At 38.2% G+C, this 17,935-nt stretch overlaps 1 protein-coding gene across 1 annotated transcript in view; it reads right to left on the bottom strand.

Moving 5' to 3' along the window:
• LOC108717831 (cysteine-rich motor neuron 1 protein) overlaps positions 1 to 17,935 on the bottom strand; it is a 537,917-nt gene that overhangs the window by 459,707 nt on the left and 60,275 nt on the right. The window contains exon 2 of the mRNA XM_018265214.2: positions 8,291 to 8,464. Coding sequence (XP_018120703.1) covers positions 8,291 to 8,464 — 174 coding nt within the window. The remainder of the gene's footprint in view (positions 1 to 8,290; positions 8,465 to 17,935) is intronic.

The following is a 17,935-nucleotide window of genomic DNA, read 5'->3' as shown; positions in this document are numbered from 1 at the left end:
GGGCAAGGTTTGATAAATCTTGGAATTCGAATTAAAATTTGAATCGAGTTTCGATTATTCACAATTCGAATTTCAGAGTTTTGGCCATAAAAAAATTCAAAAATTCTAATTAGAATTTTCAATTCGACCCTTAATAAATCTGCCCCCATAGTGGCCCCATCACAGAAAGGTACTTTTAGGTTCCAAGACAGGAGGTTAGTAGGTGTAGAAGAACAACATGACAATAGTGAGGCAAGATAGTGACACTTGGGCATGATAAATACAGTTCATTTTTTATTGTTACAGGTGCACCTTTTGACCATTTACACGTTGTTAGAAACATGGTGCAATATTACATTTCAAGAATTATACCTATGCCACTTGTGCTGCATCGTTGCAAAAAGTTACAAGATCAAAATACAGAGCAATAAGTTTACAACCAGGATCCCCAAAGTTCTGCCTACTAAATACTTTGTCACTAAACATTCATTTATTTTCAATGTTTATTTATTGATCCCTCCAACTAATTCTACTTCATTTAGTAAAAAAGCCACAATATTGATCTGCAATTTGATCTGTTTGGGTTCCACAGCAAAATCTTTCTAAGGCTCATCCTGAAAATTGTTAAGATGATGGTGCCTTTATCTGGGTCATCTATCATGGGATCTACTTTGTCTTTTGATATATCCCTGACCCTCAGTTGTGTTTAATGCTGAAACCTGAAATGGTCTTGTCAACTTGTACTAATTTCAAGAGATTAATAAAAACGCGAAAAATGGGGAATCAAAAGACCAATGATATTGAGAAGTGGGTCATACATAGAGTAATAAAGTTGGGCAGACACTAAATACTACTTGGTAAAGAGTTGTGATTGACTATCCAGTTATGCCCTGGGCTGGTTAAGCCAACGTTTGGCTTGAGTGCGGTACCTTTGCATTTTAATGAAGAACTATCCCATAACACCACTAATTTATATAACTGAGGGACTTTTTAATGGAGTTCAACTACATTTATTTTGCAAAGGAATAATATAATTATTTCAACTATTGAGTAACAACTGCAGAGTTTTAAGTAGCGGAGCTAGCTTTATCATGGCACATGATAATAATAATCAAGGTACGTAACAACAATTTTAAAATCAAGTATTTAAAAAAATGCAAAGATATTTCACCACAGCATTGTGTTATGAATAAAAAGTATACAAATAAGAAGGCATAGGTAGCACTGTTCTAAGGGCTTACCGTATATTTTAAATAACATTAAATCACAGCCGCATCTGACATAATAACAGTGTTGTCTCGTCAACTCCAACAGCAGTTAAACACGGTAGATAGTGACCAGTTTGGGATTCCAGTCTAGGAGACCCATGCCAAAAATGGAATAATCTGTCATGCCCCATCTTGTTGTATTTTACTAAAGGGTTTATGTGAAAACTGAAGAAATATGCCAATTATTGTAATCTGCATACTGTGTCCTGGAGCAAAGATATCCTGTTTTACATTTAAAAAAAGTTGGTTTTTTTCTTTTTTTTTTTACTATACAGCGTAATGCAATTTCTTTCCCCAGGAGTCTTCAGCTCAGATACTAACACGTGTTTATTGCTGATAGCAGGTGACAGGCAGCATCACCACACAATATGATTTATGCATAATTTTCTTCGGATTAAACTTACTTCCACAAAATCTGAAGCCTAGGGAGATGAGTAAAAGAAAGACTGTGGTAGTCAGAAGTGAAAGCTGTTAAAATCTGAAGTTGTATGTTCAAGTGTAAAGTGGTAGAAATGTCAATTCAAAAGATACTCCTAAGCATCTATATTTTTTTATAAACATCTAGGGGCAGATTGGTTTGAATGGTAAATTCAAATTCAAATTTTCAGGTTGAATTTTTCTTGCATCTATCCTCTTTCTGTCAAAATTCTGTAAATTATTTATAACAATACCTCCGGGCAGTTTTCCACTGGCATAATCCCCACTACAACTGTTTCTCATGAGAAAGTTATGTGGCATAACTGAACACTGCTGAAAAAGTGATCATGGTTAAGGCAGACTGGGAAAAACATGAGCAGATAAAGAGCAAAGTTGATATAACAGATGTCCGCATATTTAACAAGAAAATAAAATTAGGACATCTTAGTTCGTTATCTTTGGTTTCCTTTCAACAACCTAGAACCTATTAGATCCTTTAAAATTTGAATATCTACGCCATGCTCCACCTCCTGCAGGTGCATGCTGGGGGACTGAAGGGGGGTCCGGAGAGGGCTTTGCAGCAGGGGTGGGGGCCCCCCTGTCAGATCCTGCTGGCCATTCATTGGCTGATAAAAGCTTCTGGTCTGTTCTGCTCAAGACCAAGTCCTTAGCTTACTGGCTGGTTAAATGGGCCTTATTAATGCCCAGTCAGTTGATACAGAAACACAGGCAGCTCTCTTGTGTTTTTCCCCCAGACTGAAGCTTTCTTCAGTGAGTCTTGAGATGCTTTTTTTTATTATCTACCTGAGTTTCAGACAGACATTAAACACAGTGGATGAACTAACAGTTCTGGAACTAACCTGGGAGATATGTAAACCCTGTCCTGGACTTTCCCAGGTATTCTGATATTGACCTTGCCACACACCACATAAATCTCCGAAGAATTGACAATTCTGATCTGTTTGTCAATTCCATAAAGGGTTGTTCCCCTTCCAAACACTTTTTCAGTTGAGTTGTTTTCCGATTGTTCTCCAATAAAGACTTTTTTCAATTTCTTTACATTGTTTATTTTTTACAGTTTTTTCCAAAATCTAAGTTTAAAGTTTATCGCAGAGACACAAGTAGAGATTCGGGGAGATTAGTCGCCCGGCGACAAATCGCTTCTTCTTTGGGTGACTAATCTCCCCGAACTGCCTTCCCGCCGGCTAGAATCTAAATCGATGGCAGGATGGCAAGCGAAGCGATCTGAGTGCAATCCAGCTGGCAATTTCGATTCTAGGCGACGGGAAGGCAGTATGGGGAATTTAGTCGCCCGAAGAAGAGGCGTTTTGTCGTCTGATGGCTAAATCTCCCTGAATGTCCACGTGTGTCTCTGCCCTTATAATGTGCCTGTTATGGTGTTTCAGTCTGCCAGCTCAGTAATTTAGGTGCAGATTCTGTACTGTTACAATTTTACAACATTTAGTTAATACATTGTCAGTAGCACGTGTGAAATCTTAGTATTGTATCAATTATAACCGCTGCCTTTAATTAAACCCAGGAATTCTGCTCAGCACTGATAAAGATAAGAAACGTATCAACTAAATTTATAAATTTAGAACAGTTTACAGGGTCGGCCATCCCACTCCTCAGAGCTACTTTGGAATGTGAGAAATGAAACTTTACACTTCAATATTAGAAAAACTTTAACATATAGGCAATAGGAAATAATTGGAACAAGTCTTTATTTATGAAACCAACTGAACAGAAAAAAAGTGTTTCGAAGGGAACAACCCCTAAATGTTTTCCTGTCAGAAAAACTGTCCTACAGTTAGAACAGTAGGAAAATATAGCACTACTGTTATTACCTGTGGATTCCACAGTTTGATATTTAATAAACCTGCCCCTAAATATATTTTTTATAATATACAGCCAGACTCTGTTTTGGTACATCTGCTAGCCAACAGATTAACACACGTATCTTCTAGCAAGCATGATGCCTCAGAGGAAAACGTGAAAGCCTGTGAGTGATAGATTGCCATAGGTAATGAAGAAGTCATGATTTAGTGATGGTAATATTCCTTGAAAGTAGCAAAAGAAGCTTTCTTACTTTCTTTTTGCAGCTACCACAGACCTATTTGTTAATGCCAGCACATATAGCATGTTATATTTATCCTGTGAATTCACTAATAAGTCAGCTTTTCTATCTCCCTTTGAGGCCTTTTCCTTTTCACTGGAATGTACTTGGTAATAAGCACAAAAGGCCCTACCGAGTCATTCTTTTTCTTCTGTAACGTGTGTTAATAATTCATACAATATGTAACCAGCTAAAAATGAAAAGCAATAAAAGAAGAAACATGATATAGAGCAGAAATCCTTGACATTACATTTTTTTAGTTATATTTGAAGATTAGTAATTTACTATGAATTTTGATTTATAAGCCTAAACTATGAAAATGTAGAATCTGACAGCAGATAAGCACCAACTGGCTTCTCTATAGTGATAAACAAATCTGTCCAGTTTCTTTTCGCATAAAAATTCGTAATACACTTTGGAGTCAATGGGCGTTTTTTTTTTGTAGCAACTATTTCCTTTCCGCTGGATTTTTTTGCGGTGACTTATTCAACACAGAAAACATTGGAGTCTATAGGTGTTTTTGGGGCGATAGAGAGAGAGAGAGAGAGAGAGAGAGACACACATTGACATGGTAACTAGATGTTACTGGGCCCCAAAACAAATTAATTTTAGGGCCCCAACATATCCAAAGGTTGCCCTATTTTACCAATATATTTTAAAATTACCCATTATTTGGGCCTCATATACCTCCCGGGCCCCCCTGCAGCCACAGGGCCTGCTTCCTCGCTAGTGACACCCATGGAGAGAGCAGAGGAGTAACCTAGGAGTAATCTAACAATATATAATAAAAGTACACAGTTTGCAGACTTGTGGTTTTATATTGTGACAAAACTGCTCAGAAAACACCTCATTGATTTCTAATGTCTTTTTAAATTGCACTAGGTTAGGAGGGTAGTTAATGAGAGGGTTAACAGCCTACTGGTTTATATAAGATAAATCTAGTAAAGCCTATCTCAGATAGAAAATTGCTATTCCCTTTGTGAACTAAATTATTAAACAAGCATAGCCCACAGTATTACAAAACTGACAACACAGGTAAAACTTTTGATCTCACTGCGAACGAAAGGAAAAAAGAACGCTTCATCCTTGTCCAAAGCAGCTCCCATGTTACTTAGCCAGGTGCTCTGTCCACAGCGTCCCCAATGTATAATACACACAAATCATGAAATTGGAAGGCACTCCAGTAGAAAGCGGGTTTATTGCAGAAACCTGCTGATCTATATTATATCACCTGGTTAATGCAATAAACCCTCTTTCTACCGGAGTGCCGTCCAATTTCATGATTTGTGTAAAACTTTTGATCTGGCTAAGGGGCATATTCATAAAGGTGTGTAAAGAAGGGGCAACAGAATATGCCAAATATTGCCACTTATGCTATATTGTGTAATATCATATTTTTTAATAAATGGCGCCCTTTACACAGGATTTTAAACTGGTTCTTAACTCAGAAACACTCTGCTACGTAAATCTGTCCCATTGGCATCAACTGGTACCATCAAGGTGGTATATAATGATGACAAAAGAAATACACATCTCTATACAAATACCATATATAATGTATTATTTCCCCAATGGCAATGGATTATGTATGCATAATTCTGCATAAGGACAACACAGAATACTTTTATTTATTGTAAGATACTTTTTACAATGTGTTTTTTTTTTTGTAAATTGTAGTTCACACCTTTATAAATAAGACGCTGAGGTTCTGCTGCAGAAATCAATAATAGAGGTACATTTGACATCTTTCAACATTATCGCTTTCAGGTCAGACTCTCATTTTTCTCTCATGTATACATATTGGCAGCTGCTAATTATCTGCTTCACACAAGCTCAGAGCACAGACTGACACAAATCCGTGTTTACTTTGCTTTCTTAGGGGGATTGCACTGTAACAAACTTGCTGGAAACTGGTTAAACTGTGCTGATGCATAATTAAAAAAAGTCTGTTAGAGCAAGGTTTGTGCGCTGCAACCAAATGTGATTTTCCCTTCTTTTTTAGATAGCTAAATATTCATTCACACATACATACAAGTTCAGCCCTTGGCTGTGTTAACCCTTCAAGGGACTACATAAAGTTAGATTACAAAACCTATCACCCTCCCAAGTATATAATGCAGGTTTGTGTTTTGGAAAATACCAAAACAATTCAGACAATGTCATATTGCAACCAGTAGCTGATCATTGAGGTTAACTATATTACTTCCACTTTTTGAGGTAAGGTAGTCATGTAGGGAAAATATGAAGATGCCATCATCATCATCAACATCATTTATTAATATAGCGCCGAGAAGATATGCAGTGCTTTACCTTGGTTATAACAAACAGGGAATAAATTGTGGACAACAAAAAAGGGTTACAGAGTACAATGGGATTAGAGGGCCCAACTAATGAGCGTTTACAAACTAAAGGTTGGGGTACAATTGAGACATTAGGATTATAGAAACAATTTTGTGATTTACGATACAGCAATGATTGATTAATTAAGGTACATTAAATACGCTTCTTTAAACAGGTGGGTCTTTAAGGAGCGCTTGAAAATTTGGAAAGAAGGAGAGAGTCTGACAGCTCGAGGCAGAGTTCCAGAGAAAAGCAGAAGCCCGAGAGAAGTCTTGTAGACAAGAATGGCCAGAAGTGATGAGAGGAGAAGCAGAAGCAGAGCGAAGGTTGAGTGAAGGTCGGGAGTGTATTTGGTAGGGATGCACCGAATCCACTATTTTGGATTCGGCCGAACCCCCGAATCCTTCGCAAAAGATTTGGCCGAATACCGAACCAAATCCGAATCCTACTTTGCATATGCAAATTAAGGGTGGGAAGTGGAAAATATTTTTTACTTCCTTGTTTTGTGACAAAAAGTCACACGATTTCCCTCCATACCACATATACAAATTAGGGTTCAGATTCGGTTCGGCCGGGCAGAAGGATTCAGCTGAACCCTGCTGAAAAAGGCTGAATCCTAGCCGAATCCTGAATTGAATCCTGGATTCGGTGCATTCCTAGTATTTGGAGATCAGAGATGAAATATAGGGAGGGGCTTCACTGTTAAGGGCCTTCAATGTAAGTGTGAGTAGTTGATTAATAGGATGTACATTGTCAGTTCTCCAGCATAAACCTGCCTGTTTGTTTTGATTGCAGAAACATTAGCCATTCATTTATTTTGTGGCAATAACAGTGATTTCAGAGCCCACAAGCCAGAATATACCAGCTGCATAAGCGACCCATGTTATGATAGTAAAATATCAGGCAGTGTACATGACCCACTGGGGTCTGCATTACAGCCTAAGATGGAAAAATTGACAAAAAAGAGCTCATGTACGGACACAAAGCTCTTGAAAATGACTGAATCCAAGGTGCAAAAACCTGTGTGTGGGGTGAATTATATATATAGTGAATAAAGTACCCCCTCTTGTAAAATATAAGGATATTATAAGTTACTGAGGAGTTCCATGACCATATAAAAACACAAGGCCGAAGGTCAAGTGTTTTTACGCAGGTCATGGAACTCCGAGGTAACTTCTAATATCCTCATATTTTGCAACTGGGGGTACTTTATTAATTATAATACATACGTTTCAGTGAGTCATGTGACAGAAATGACATCAGAACTCATCGTTTATAAGGATATGATTTACAAGATATTCATGGCTTTTGTGTATTATAAAGAAAAAAATTTCCAACCTGCAGTGCTCATACCAGCATCCACCGGCAGCCACTGGGAGATGAAGTTCAGCAATAGCTGGTGCAGGTTGGACAGTCCCAAAATAGAGTTTTACAGACACCATAATGCTTTACTGTATACACTATCTTACTGTTCAAGAAGAAACTATTCTCTTTAATATCATATCTTTCAACAAAGAAACAGACAGGCACTCAACTTTATTAGCACCTTATCTAAAATAAAAACTTCAGAATGAAAACATAAACATAAACAACAGACAATTTATATTTTAATAAGTGACCAGTTAAACAACCGGGCACCTACATATCAGTAAATCTTTAACCACCATTTTGTGGTGTGTGTGTCACTCACTGATCACCTGACAGGAAATAAAAGTAAAAGACACAGCTCATTGGCTGTAACCTAGCACGTACGCGTGACCTTGGTTTGTTCATGAGCACAGGGCCTCATACAAGACATTCAATACAACTCAGGATAGGCCAAACTCCATAACCAAAACCCAATCTGTTTAAGAACCAGTACAAATCAGCAAGAGGGGATTCACAAAAATGGCGTGAGGAAATTAACAGTGAAAAGTTATTAAACAAAGTTATTAAATAAATATTGTATTCACAAAAGCCTGTTTGTTGTCATGAGGTGATTTTATGGCATATAACACTTTAATTAAACTTAACCAATTCTGGGCTAATGCGACTTTTGTGGATCCCCCCAATCTCAGATACCACCAAACTCCATATCTTAAAATTGAAAGCGCACCCTTACTGCAAGGCAACATCTCGGTGTTCACTATGGCTGCTGTATTCACTAAACAAGTAAAACATGGCTGCTTACCTTCAATCCGTCTCAGCGCAGTCAGGCAAGCGTGCTGGCTGGGGAACTCAAAGGGAGTGTTACAGGTCCGTATGGTATCACATTCACATTTCCCATTAATAATGTTGCAGCCCGTTACAAAGTTTTCATTGCAAGGGACAAAGCCATGCAATTGGTCATCATCCCAGTTCTCATCTAAAACATAAACACATGGATCCAATTAGTCATCAAACGCAAACATGAGGGTAAGTGCTAAGGTTTAGGAGAAAGTGAAATATATATTGTCTCTCACATTCTTTATATTTACAAAATCATACCATGAAAAGCTTTAATGTTAAATCAAGGAAACTGATTTGAGTGGCAAATTTGTTCTCTGTTATGGCTGTGCTTAATCCTGTACAGTCTGTATCTTTCCTAACAATACGCTATTTCCAGTCTGAACAAAAGGTTTTATGCATTTTAAATGTCAGTGCCTAATTAGTTCTAATTTTCTAGTTCAGAATGTGAAAAGACCTTAACAGGAATCAAACCCACAACCTCTTTTTTTTAGTAATGATTTCTGAGTTCATAACTGAATATTCTTTAATTTAAACAAATTTGCAATGATTTTATACATGACTGCATTAAAACTGATTGGTATGTGTCAGTATAACAAAAAAAAGTATGGGCAAAATATTCTTTCTGAAGTAAATTGCCCCTAAGCTGCCCCAACCCAGCAGTACTTAGCACACCAGCACTCTGACATGTCTTTGGGTTCCTGACAGCAAAGGTTTGTCAGTCATACTGGTCTGGAGGCAACACAATCCTTCATTAGGCAGCAGTACTGGCTTCATCTGTACTCTAGCCCAAGAAAATAACATACCACCCCAAACCCAAACCATAACTGAAGGAAGCAGTAAGACCCCTGTAATCTTCTCTGGACCATGATGACTGTGTCTTATTGACACAGACATGTGTCAGACTAGGCCAGCCGGACCCCAGGAAAAAACCCGGTCGTTTACAAGTTACAAGTTAAAGGAGAAGGAAAGGCTTCATGCACTTGGCGGTGCCAAATGTTAGGCACCCCCAAGTGATTGTATTGACTTACCTGAAACCCCGGGCCAGTGCTCCTATCAGCAGAGAACTGCGCCAGCATAGGGTTATATCAGTGAGCACCACTGAGCGATCCTCTTCCTTTATCTTTGCATTGCTGTGCACGTGCAATAGAACGAAAAGCGAACTTTAACTACAAAGTCGGCTATTTCGTTCAACTGCACATGCGTTTCCCCCGGGAAATTTGAAGAAAGAAGAAGCCCGCAGAGGAACGCTCCGTGGTACCAACTGGTATAACCCCGGGTGCAGTTTTCTGCTGATAGGAGCACCGGCCTGGGGTTTCAGGTAAGTCAATACAATCACTTGGGGGTGCCTAACATTTGGCACATCAAAGTGCACAACACTTTTTCTTCTCCTTTAAGCAATTGGCATTGAAGTAAAGAGTATGTGGTGCAGGGCAGATGGGGAAGTGGAAGTCAAGAGGGGGGGAGGGCCTTGAGGTTGCAAGGGGGCCTTTGATGTTGCAGCCTGGGTAGGCCTCGCACACTCCAGTCCAGGAACGTATCAATTTTAGAGGAAAGTAGCAAAGCTTTCAATGCATAAACAGGAACCAAATGTCATTTAGGCATGTAGCAGAAACAACCTGCCAAAACATAGTGGAAAAGCTATAAAATGCACATATTTCCATTGGATAGTGCTATACACACCCTAGGCCATGAAATGAGAATCTGAATTCATTCAGTGTAGTATTGTGTCTTTTGTATTTTGTGTGTATATATATATATATATATATATATATATATATATATATATATATATATATATATATATATATATATATATATATATATATAGTATATTGTGAGTCGGTCCCTAAGCTAAATAACTAACAGCTATACAAAGCATGTGAAAAGAATATAGAGAGCGACATCTTCAGAGGAACAGACCTTCACTGCTTTGGACTGGTACCCCGAAAACCCCTAAAACATAATGTGTTGAATTTCTATCCTACTTCTTTGTTGATCTTTAGTTCTCATTTCAGGCACTGATATTCCAATTTTATTTTACTCCACCTTTGTGATTAACCGCTGCATGTACAGTAGCAAAGCTGAACACCATAATCAGTATGAAAAGAGAAAGCTAAAAGCAACAGAATAATAGACTGCATACAAAACAGAACAGACAACTACACAAAAAAGCAAGAGTTGTGGCTAGACAATATGCAGAGAAAAAAGGAAATCATTTTAAAAAATTTGGATTATTTGGATAAAATGGAGTCTATGGGAGCCATTCCATAATTCGGAGCTTTCTGGATATCGGGTTTCCGGATAAGGGATCCTATACCCGTACTACCATAACTCGAGGCAAACAGATATTGTGGTCGTTTTAGAGAGTTTCTTATTTCTGTAATATTTATGTTTCATCTTTAAAAAGTGATGCTTTAAATCAAAACGTAAAAAAATATGTAATTGTCTTTATCCATAAATTACTTCAAATTTCTTAAGGCAAAACATATTGTTAGTTAGGTGAGAAAGACCCAAGATATATAATAACTAATCCAGGGAAAAATGAAAACTTATATCACATTTTTCATTTATGACTCACTCACCACCTGTACTAACAGCACAACAATAGATTTATTCCAATGCCTGAATAGTCAGGATTACCTTTCTGGTTTATAGGCTAAAAAAAACTGCATTGCACATTAACAGTGTGATCGCTTGAGGATGGGGATGGGAGGGATTTATAAAAATAAAGTTGACCTGAAGTTTTAATTATAGTGGAGTAAAACATTTATTTAAGAACATCATCATAAAACATTACAGGCTATTCAATGGGATTAACACTTACAAATATACACCAGCAACCCATCTAGAAAGTTTTGACATAAGGGAATTGCATTTTCCCTGTTTAAGCATACATTTGTTAATTTATTTCAGTCCCGGATTGATGCTGAAATGTCCCAACTTTCTCTTTGATCTCCTGCACTGAACAGCCAGAAAAAGTTTCTAACTTAATAGGCTTTTGGCATAGAGCCCAGAACAGTGGCTGGTGCACTTAGATACATTTGTTACAATTTAAGATAAGCAAAGAAACAATTGTAACAACTTAAGATAAGCAGGTCTCTTGGGGAAACTGTGACTTGCAGCTTAAAGGGCAATTCGCCTTCATTGGCAAAACTGTAATAACACATAAAAACCACAGAAATGTATTTAAACTTTAATAACCTGCCAAATTTTGTAAAATGAACATGTAATTAATGGGTGTTGCAAATCTTTTTATCCCTCTTTCTATTTCCAAAAAGTTGGTAGGTATGCATTCCCCAATATTAGTGTCCAACATCACAAAGGGCTCTTACACATGGATGTTTTTTTCTGCATTATTATTCTGCATTTAATGCGTGTTTAAAATGGAGAGCATGGTGTTCTTTACACCCCAGGTTCTACCACACACTTTCACATCTCATGCTGGCTTTTGCTATCTTATCTGGTTTCATCCTCCCCTTTACTAGCCAGTTATCCATATACAAGTTCAAAGTAACACAAATTTCCCCTTTTTTCCTTTCCACCTAATCACCTTCTTTTCCCCTTTATTTTATTCATATCCACCACTTCTGCTAAGTGGCTACTTCATATATCCACCAGCTTTTACCCCACTATTGCTTTCTGACCCACCCAACAAACTATTCATTGAAATCAACATCTGAACGAGTTTCTCATTAGAAAAGAAAACAGCTGCATTATAAGAGCTGCTCAATTGCGTGACACAAGTGTATGAATGCTAGCACCTAGATAACCACCGTTACCCAGAGCACACATTCCAAATCAAGATCTCCGTGTCAAATTCCTGTGTTTCCACATGATTGGAATGTAAAAAAAAATCCTACCTAACCAGTACTGGCCGCCATCCAAGCTTCTTCCCTTAGTATGAAAAGAGGAAAAGAGAGGCAGGAGAGGGATTCTTTTCCCTCCATTAACTGTACTGGCTTTTTCTAGACTAACCTATTTACTCCTTTCATATCACTCCCAGAACCAAGCTGCAGAACAAAAAATGCTGCAAGGCCCTTTACCTCTGGAATTTGGTACTTTGCAGTCTGCTTGTATTCTGTTCCTTTTATATAGCTCTTTGGGTTGCAAAACAGAAAAATACAATGAAGACCATTTAAGTTGCCAAATACCAGCTACTGGTATGATTTATCTCTCAGACCTAAGCTCTGTATGGAAAGCTGTAGATGTGATAGATAACAGGTGATAGGAGCACTTTACTGTACAATTTAGGTAGATATACAATACATTTAAAACTGCTTTTATACCTTCTATATATTACGTTTCCTCTGCAAAACCAGACCCCCTCTCACAGAAAACTATGATTTTATTCAGTTATTCTGACTTGATGGATCCCATCACTACCACTGTATTTATTTTTATAGGTAACACTAAGAAAACCAATTGTCTGGAAAAGTTGCACTGAAACTTCCATGAAAACCAGTTAGTCTCTAAAAGCTAGCAATACCTGCAAGACACATACATATACACAAATACACAAATATGGGATCTAACCTATAAAACAGAAAACTTAAAAATACAGAAATGTTATCTATTTAAGTAAACTATTATTTTGTTTTAATAATAAAACAGTACCTTGTACTTGATGGTAACCAAGCAGCATAAATCCATTTTATTTTTTTGTTTTGTTTTTAGTAGCCTTACTGTATGGTTATACAAATTACTAAAAAAAGACCTCATCCCGAAAACCCTAGGGCCCAGGCATTCCAGATAATAGATCCAGTAGCTACAAGTGAATGTATTGTCTGTGCATATCATACCACCAAAAAGTTGTAAATGGCCAACCTAATGAGTCCTATGGAGTTGCAGAAGACAGAGCCATGTCTAGGAGGGCTGCTTACAGGAGCAAAAATCACCATTTCCATTCAAGTCATACCCAAAAGAGTCACAAAAACAATTTGCGGGCGTGCCTAGTTTGTCTTTTCATTAGTAGCATAGTTGACTGAATGCCAGGCTGCAAAATTTGTATGAACACATTCTACTCTGTAATGTAAACAGACCTTTATGTTGGGGTAAACCCCCCCGAAACGTTGATCTTAGTGGTGGCACAATAAACTTGGGTTAACCCCCATCTGCTTGAAGATAAAGTGTGTGCGGATCCGTATTTTTCTATATTCTTCTATAAGGGACCTTGCCGGGTCCACGGAGACCCAGCACCACTGGAAGCAGAGGAGTGAATATACAGGAGTGCGGGGGTGAGAATTTTCATACACTTTATGTTGGGTTGCCACCTGTCCGGTTTCCACCTGGGTTAAAAATACCTTTTAAAGTGAATGCCGTGGCGATCAGCCAATCAATGATCGCTACTTCACCACACTTGCCCCTGACATCATTGGGCCCACCCCAGATGTCACCGGACCGGCCCCCACGCAGTCTCCCAACCTTTAGGCCCAACCTTTAGGCCCAGACACACGTGCATTTTTTGTTCGAGGTCCGCACCGTGGTTTATACAAAAGCAGACCACTGCGTAAATACGTTTAATGGTTCAAGCTTAGGCAATGGCACATTACGCTAGCGTATTTATGCTAGCGTATTTATGTTGCGGTTAGCCTTTTTAAAAACCTTGGTGGGTAGTGGGTGACCACTACTTTTCTATCCTTCCAGTGTAATCTGCTCAACAGCGAGCCAATACCTTGCTATCTAGATGTAATGTAGTGCAAAGTAAGCCATGAGGACCAATCCCTTCAATCAATATATGTATATTTATTAGTGCAAAATGATCACAGCAAATAGCATCAAAGCATGAGTTACCATTATAAAGACAATGCATTAATATATACCAAAAAGGCAGTGTCATCCGTCAGTCAACAAACCTCATGCCAGCCACTCCCTCCTGATGTTTTTGTGCAAATGGGCACTTCATCAGAGGAGGTCCAATACCTTGTTATCATTCCAGTCTAATATGATCAACAGGGGAATAATTCCTTGCTATCCATACAGTGAAATCTAATCAATTGGGAACTGATAACTTGCTATAATTCCACTGTAATCTGATGAATGGGGGTACAATACTTTGCTATCCATACAATACAATCTAACCAATGGAGGACCAATACTATGTTATTCCTTCATTATAATCTGATCAAAGGGGGCCAAGACTTTCCAGTGCAATCTGATCAATGACGGTGCAATAGTTTGCTATCCTTCCAATGTAATCCAATCAATATCTTGTTATTTTTCTACTGTAATCTCATAATGTACACCTGGAAAAGTCAAATGTAATCATTGGTAACATCATGCTTGTACAGCAAAGCCAGGTGCTGTAAATAAACTTGTTTGCTAGTACAGAATTTTCACAGATAAGGAGCGAATATTATCCTATTATACATGACACGCACATACATTTTTTTCTGTTCAACACATTGTTTTTTGTTGCTGTACAAAATTAAGAAAAGGAAAGAAGTTATTTGCATAGGAACCTACATACTCCTGCTGACTCATTCACATTGTTAATACTGAAACCTTGATTTAACCTCAAATAAAAGCTGAATGGATAGATGTATGGACTGAATGACATTGTGAGGCACGTTAAACAAAGCTTGTGCTTCCCATGATTTACTTCCTGATTGGCAGTGTAATTAGCTGTTGGACACACAGCACTTTATTATGATTGACAGTTTCTGGATTGTAGATATGTACATAATGATTACATTGAAAATGGCAAAATGCAAGGGGGCCTTTCACCTTTTAAGTACTATAACTAAATATTCACTGCAATAATGATATATGTAATAAAAGGGAAGTGATTCCAAACGTGTTCTATGCAACCAGCTGTGTAATGGCTGACCTACTGACTGTCAGATTTCCTTTAAATTATTATTATTATTATTATTATTAACTACAAAATAGTTTGTCAATCTACCTGGGAGGAACATAATATGCCCTTTGGTGCTACACCCACCACCTTGTTTTTTCCCTGGACATCTGTTATGGAACATACTGAAGCTGTTTAGCACATTTCCACCATACTACACTGCTATTTGTACATGTACAGTAAATCAAGTTGGGGTTCAGTTTCAACAGATTGCCCTGCATTCAGATTATCTGTCCAGCTTGAAAATTGTATCTGGCAATGTACACTGATGGTGGGCACAAAGTGCATTGGAAGGTGTTAAACAGACGAGAAGTCACCAATTCTCGCAGTTCCTGCAGTTCTGATGCTTCAATATTTTGGCCCAAACAAATGGAATGAACACGTGTATCACTATTGGCCAGAGGACTCATCTGCCAGATAGATCTATTAATATCTGCCCACCTTAAGCAGGGTCAGACTGGACCGAAGGGACACTGGGAAAAAAAACGCAGTGGCCCCCACCGGCCCAGGCCTGCTCCCCTCCCCCGGCCTGCTCCCCCAGCAGTCCCATAATGACATCCGCCGCAGTGTGCATGCATGCATTGCGTCTTTTGCGCATATGGGCACCATGAGTTTTAAAGTTGAGAGGGGGCCTCCAGGGACTGCAAGGAGGGCACTTGTTTTGCAGTCCCGGTGGGCCCCTATGGCTCCAGTCCGACCCTGACCTTAGGTCTCACAGACAGCTACCCAAGAGACTTCTGATTATCCTACATTTTACTTTGATACAAGGGTATTGTAAAATTCACAGTTAAATGGACTCGTTTCAAAATAAATCTTTTGGTTATGGTGTCCCAAAAGAACATTTGAGGATAAATATTAGTATATAAGTATTATTACTGTACACATGGAAAGACTGCAGGGTACAGGTATGGGACCTGTTATGCAGAATGCTTGGGTCCTGGGTTTCCCAGATAGTGTAGATCTGTTTGGCAGATTTTCACCATACTACACAGTCCCTACTGTCATGGGAAAACATGTATTTTCAAAAATGTATTAGCTAGCTCCAGCAGACATCTGCACTGAAATCCGTTTTTCAAAAGAGCAAAAGGATTTTTATATTTAATTTTAAAATCTGACATGGGGCTGGACATATTGTCAATTTCCCAGGTGCCCCCAGTCATGTGACTTATGCTCTTATAAACTTCAATCAACCTTTACTGATGCACTGCAAGTTGGAATGATGTCACCCCCCCCCCCCCCCCGTCAGCAGCTCATCAGCCCATCAGCAGAACAATGGGAAGGTAACAGCTCCCTGGTAGATATAAGAACAGCCTGCAAGAAAGCAGTTCCATCCTTCCAGCAAGTGCTGGCTCTATCTGAAAGCACATGACCATGCAAAATGACCTGAGATGGCTGCCTACACTAATATTACAACAACAAAAAATACACTTTTTGGGTTAAGAATTTAATTTTACATGGTAGAGTAAATTTTTTGAAGTGTAAACGATGTAATTTAGAAATAAAAACTATACCATAAAAATCATGACAGACTCCCTTTAAATAAACCCACTAAGCTGGTTTTGCTTTCAATAAGGATTAATTATTTCTTAGTTTGGATCAAGGTCCTGTTTCATTATTACAGAGAAAAGGGAAATCAATATTTGGATACAATGGAGTCTGTGGAAGATGCCCTTTCAATAATTCAGAGCTTTCTGAATAACAGGTTTCCAGATAACAGATCCCAAACCTGTATGATATAGTACATACTAGTCTCTATCAGGCAAGGAAAATATATGTCTGCCATATATTTCACAGCAAAACAGGGTTTTGCACATTAAGTGCAAAGAGAAACTGCTTCCCGCAGCCCGATAATATTATAGTATGCCTGTTCACTAAAAAGCAGAACCTCTCTGATATGAATTCATACTAATTCCTATGAATGTCATTCATATAGTATGAAACTCCCTAAAGTAACAATAAGAGGCAGATTTAATGAAAAGATGAACTAGAGGAACCAATAGCCCAACAGGCAATCCAAAAGTAATTGCGCATTCATGAACGGCATAATAATACAAATGTTTGCTTTGAGAGTGCGGCAACCAATTCCAGTGAACGATAACATCTGTCAAAGTTTCTGACGAAATGAGTCCCACACACACTCATGTAGATATACCTTTCAAGTACTCAAGATTCTGCCCCAAAGCTTTTAGGAGCTACAGAACACTTCATTTATTAGAACCGAAGAAAGAAGCTTAGAGCACATATTTTATAGCTTCCTTCAAAACTATCGTTTTAACCTTTTTGCTACTTAGTTCTGAGTCCATTCAATTTGGCAATAAAAAAGTCCCATGTGGCTGCATGTACTGGAGGTCTTAGATCCATAACTAAGTGAACTGGAGCTCTTACAGACTACAAACAGGAGTCTTGATGGACAGGTGATTACTGGCAGGATAAAGGACATAATCATTATACTAAACCATACTGTACGTGAAATACAATTATACAGACTAGAAACAAACTAACCTTGCTCCTACAATGAGTGACTAAAGAATGTCCTCAAAGAATTGCTTTACTACTGTTCCCAACAACCTACAACAAGTGAAGAGAGTTGTAGTCATACAACAGCTGAAAATGGTCATAGTCGTTTTGGTTAAATCTTTATACTTGAAATTATTCTCTTTTCTTTAGAAAAAATTACTTAGAAACATACATTTATCAAGGGTCGAATTTCGAATTCATGCAAGTTTTTTTAAGCTCCCATAAACTTCCATAAAT

The sequence above is a fragment of the Xenopus laevis genome, chromosome 5S, assembly GCF_017654675.1.
Source record: "Xenopus laevis strain J_2021 chromosome 5S, Xenopus_laevis_v10.1, whole genome shotgun sequence".
Lineage (NCBI taxonomy): Eukaryota > Metazoa > Chordata > Amphibia > Anura > Pipidae > Xenopus > Xenopus laevis.
This window is presented reverse-complemented; position numbering and strand designations above follow the sequence as displayed.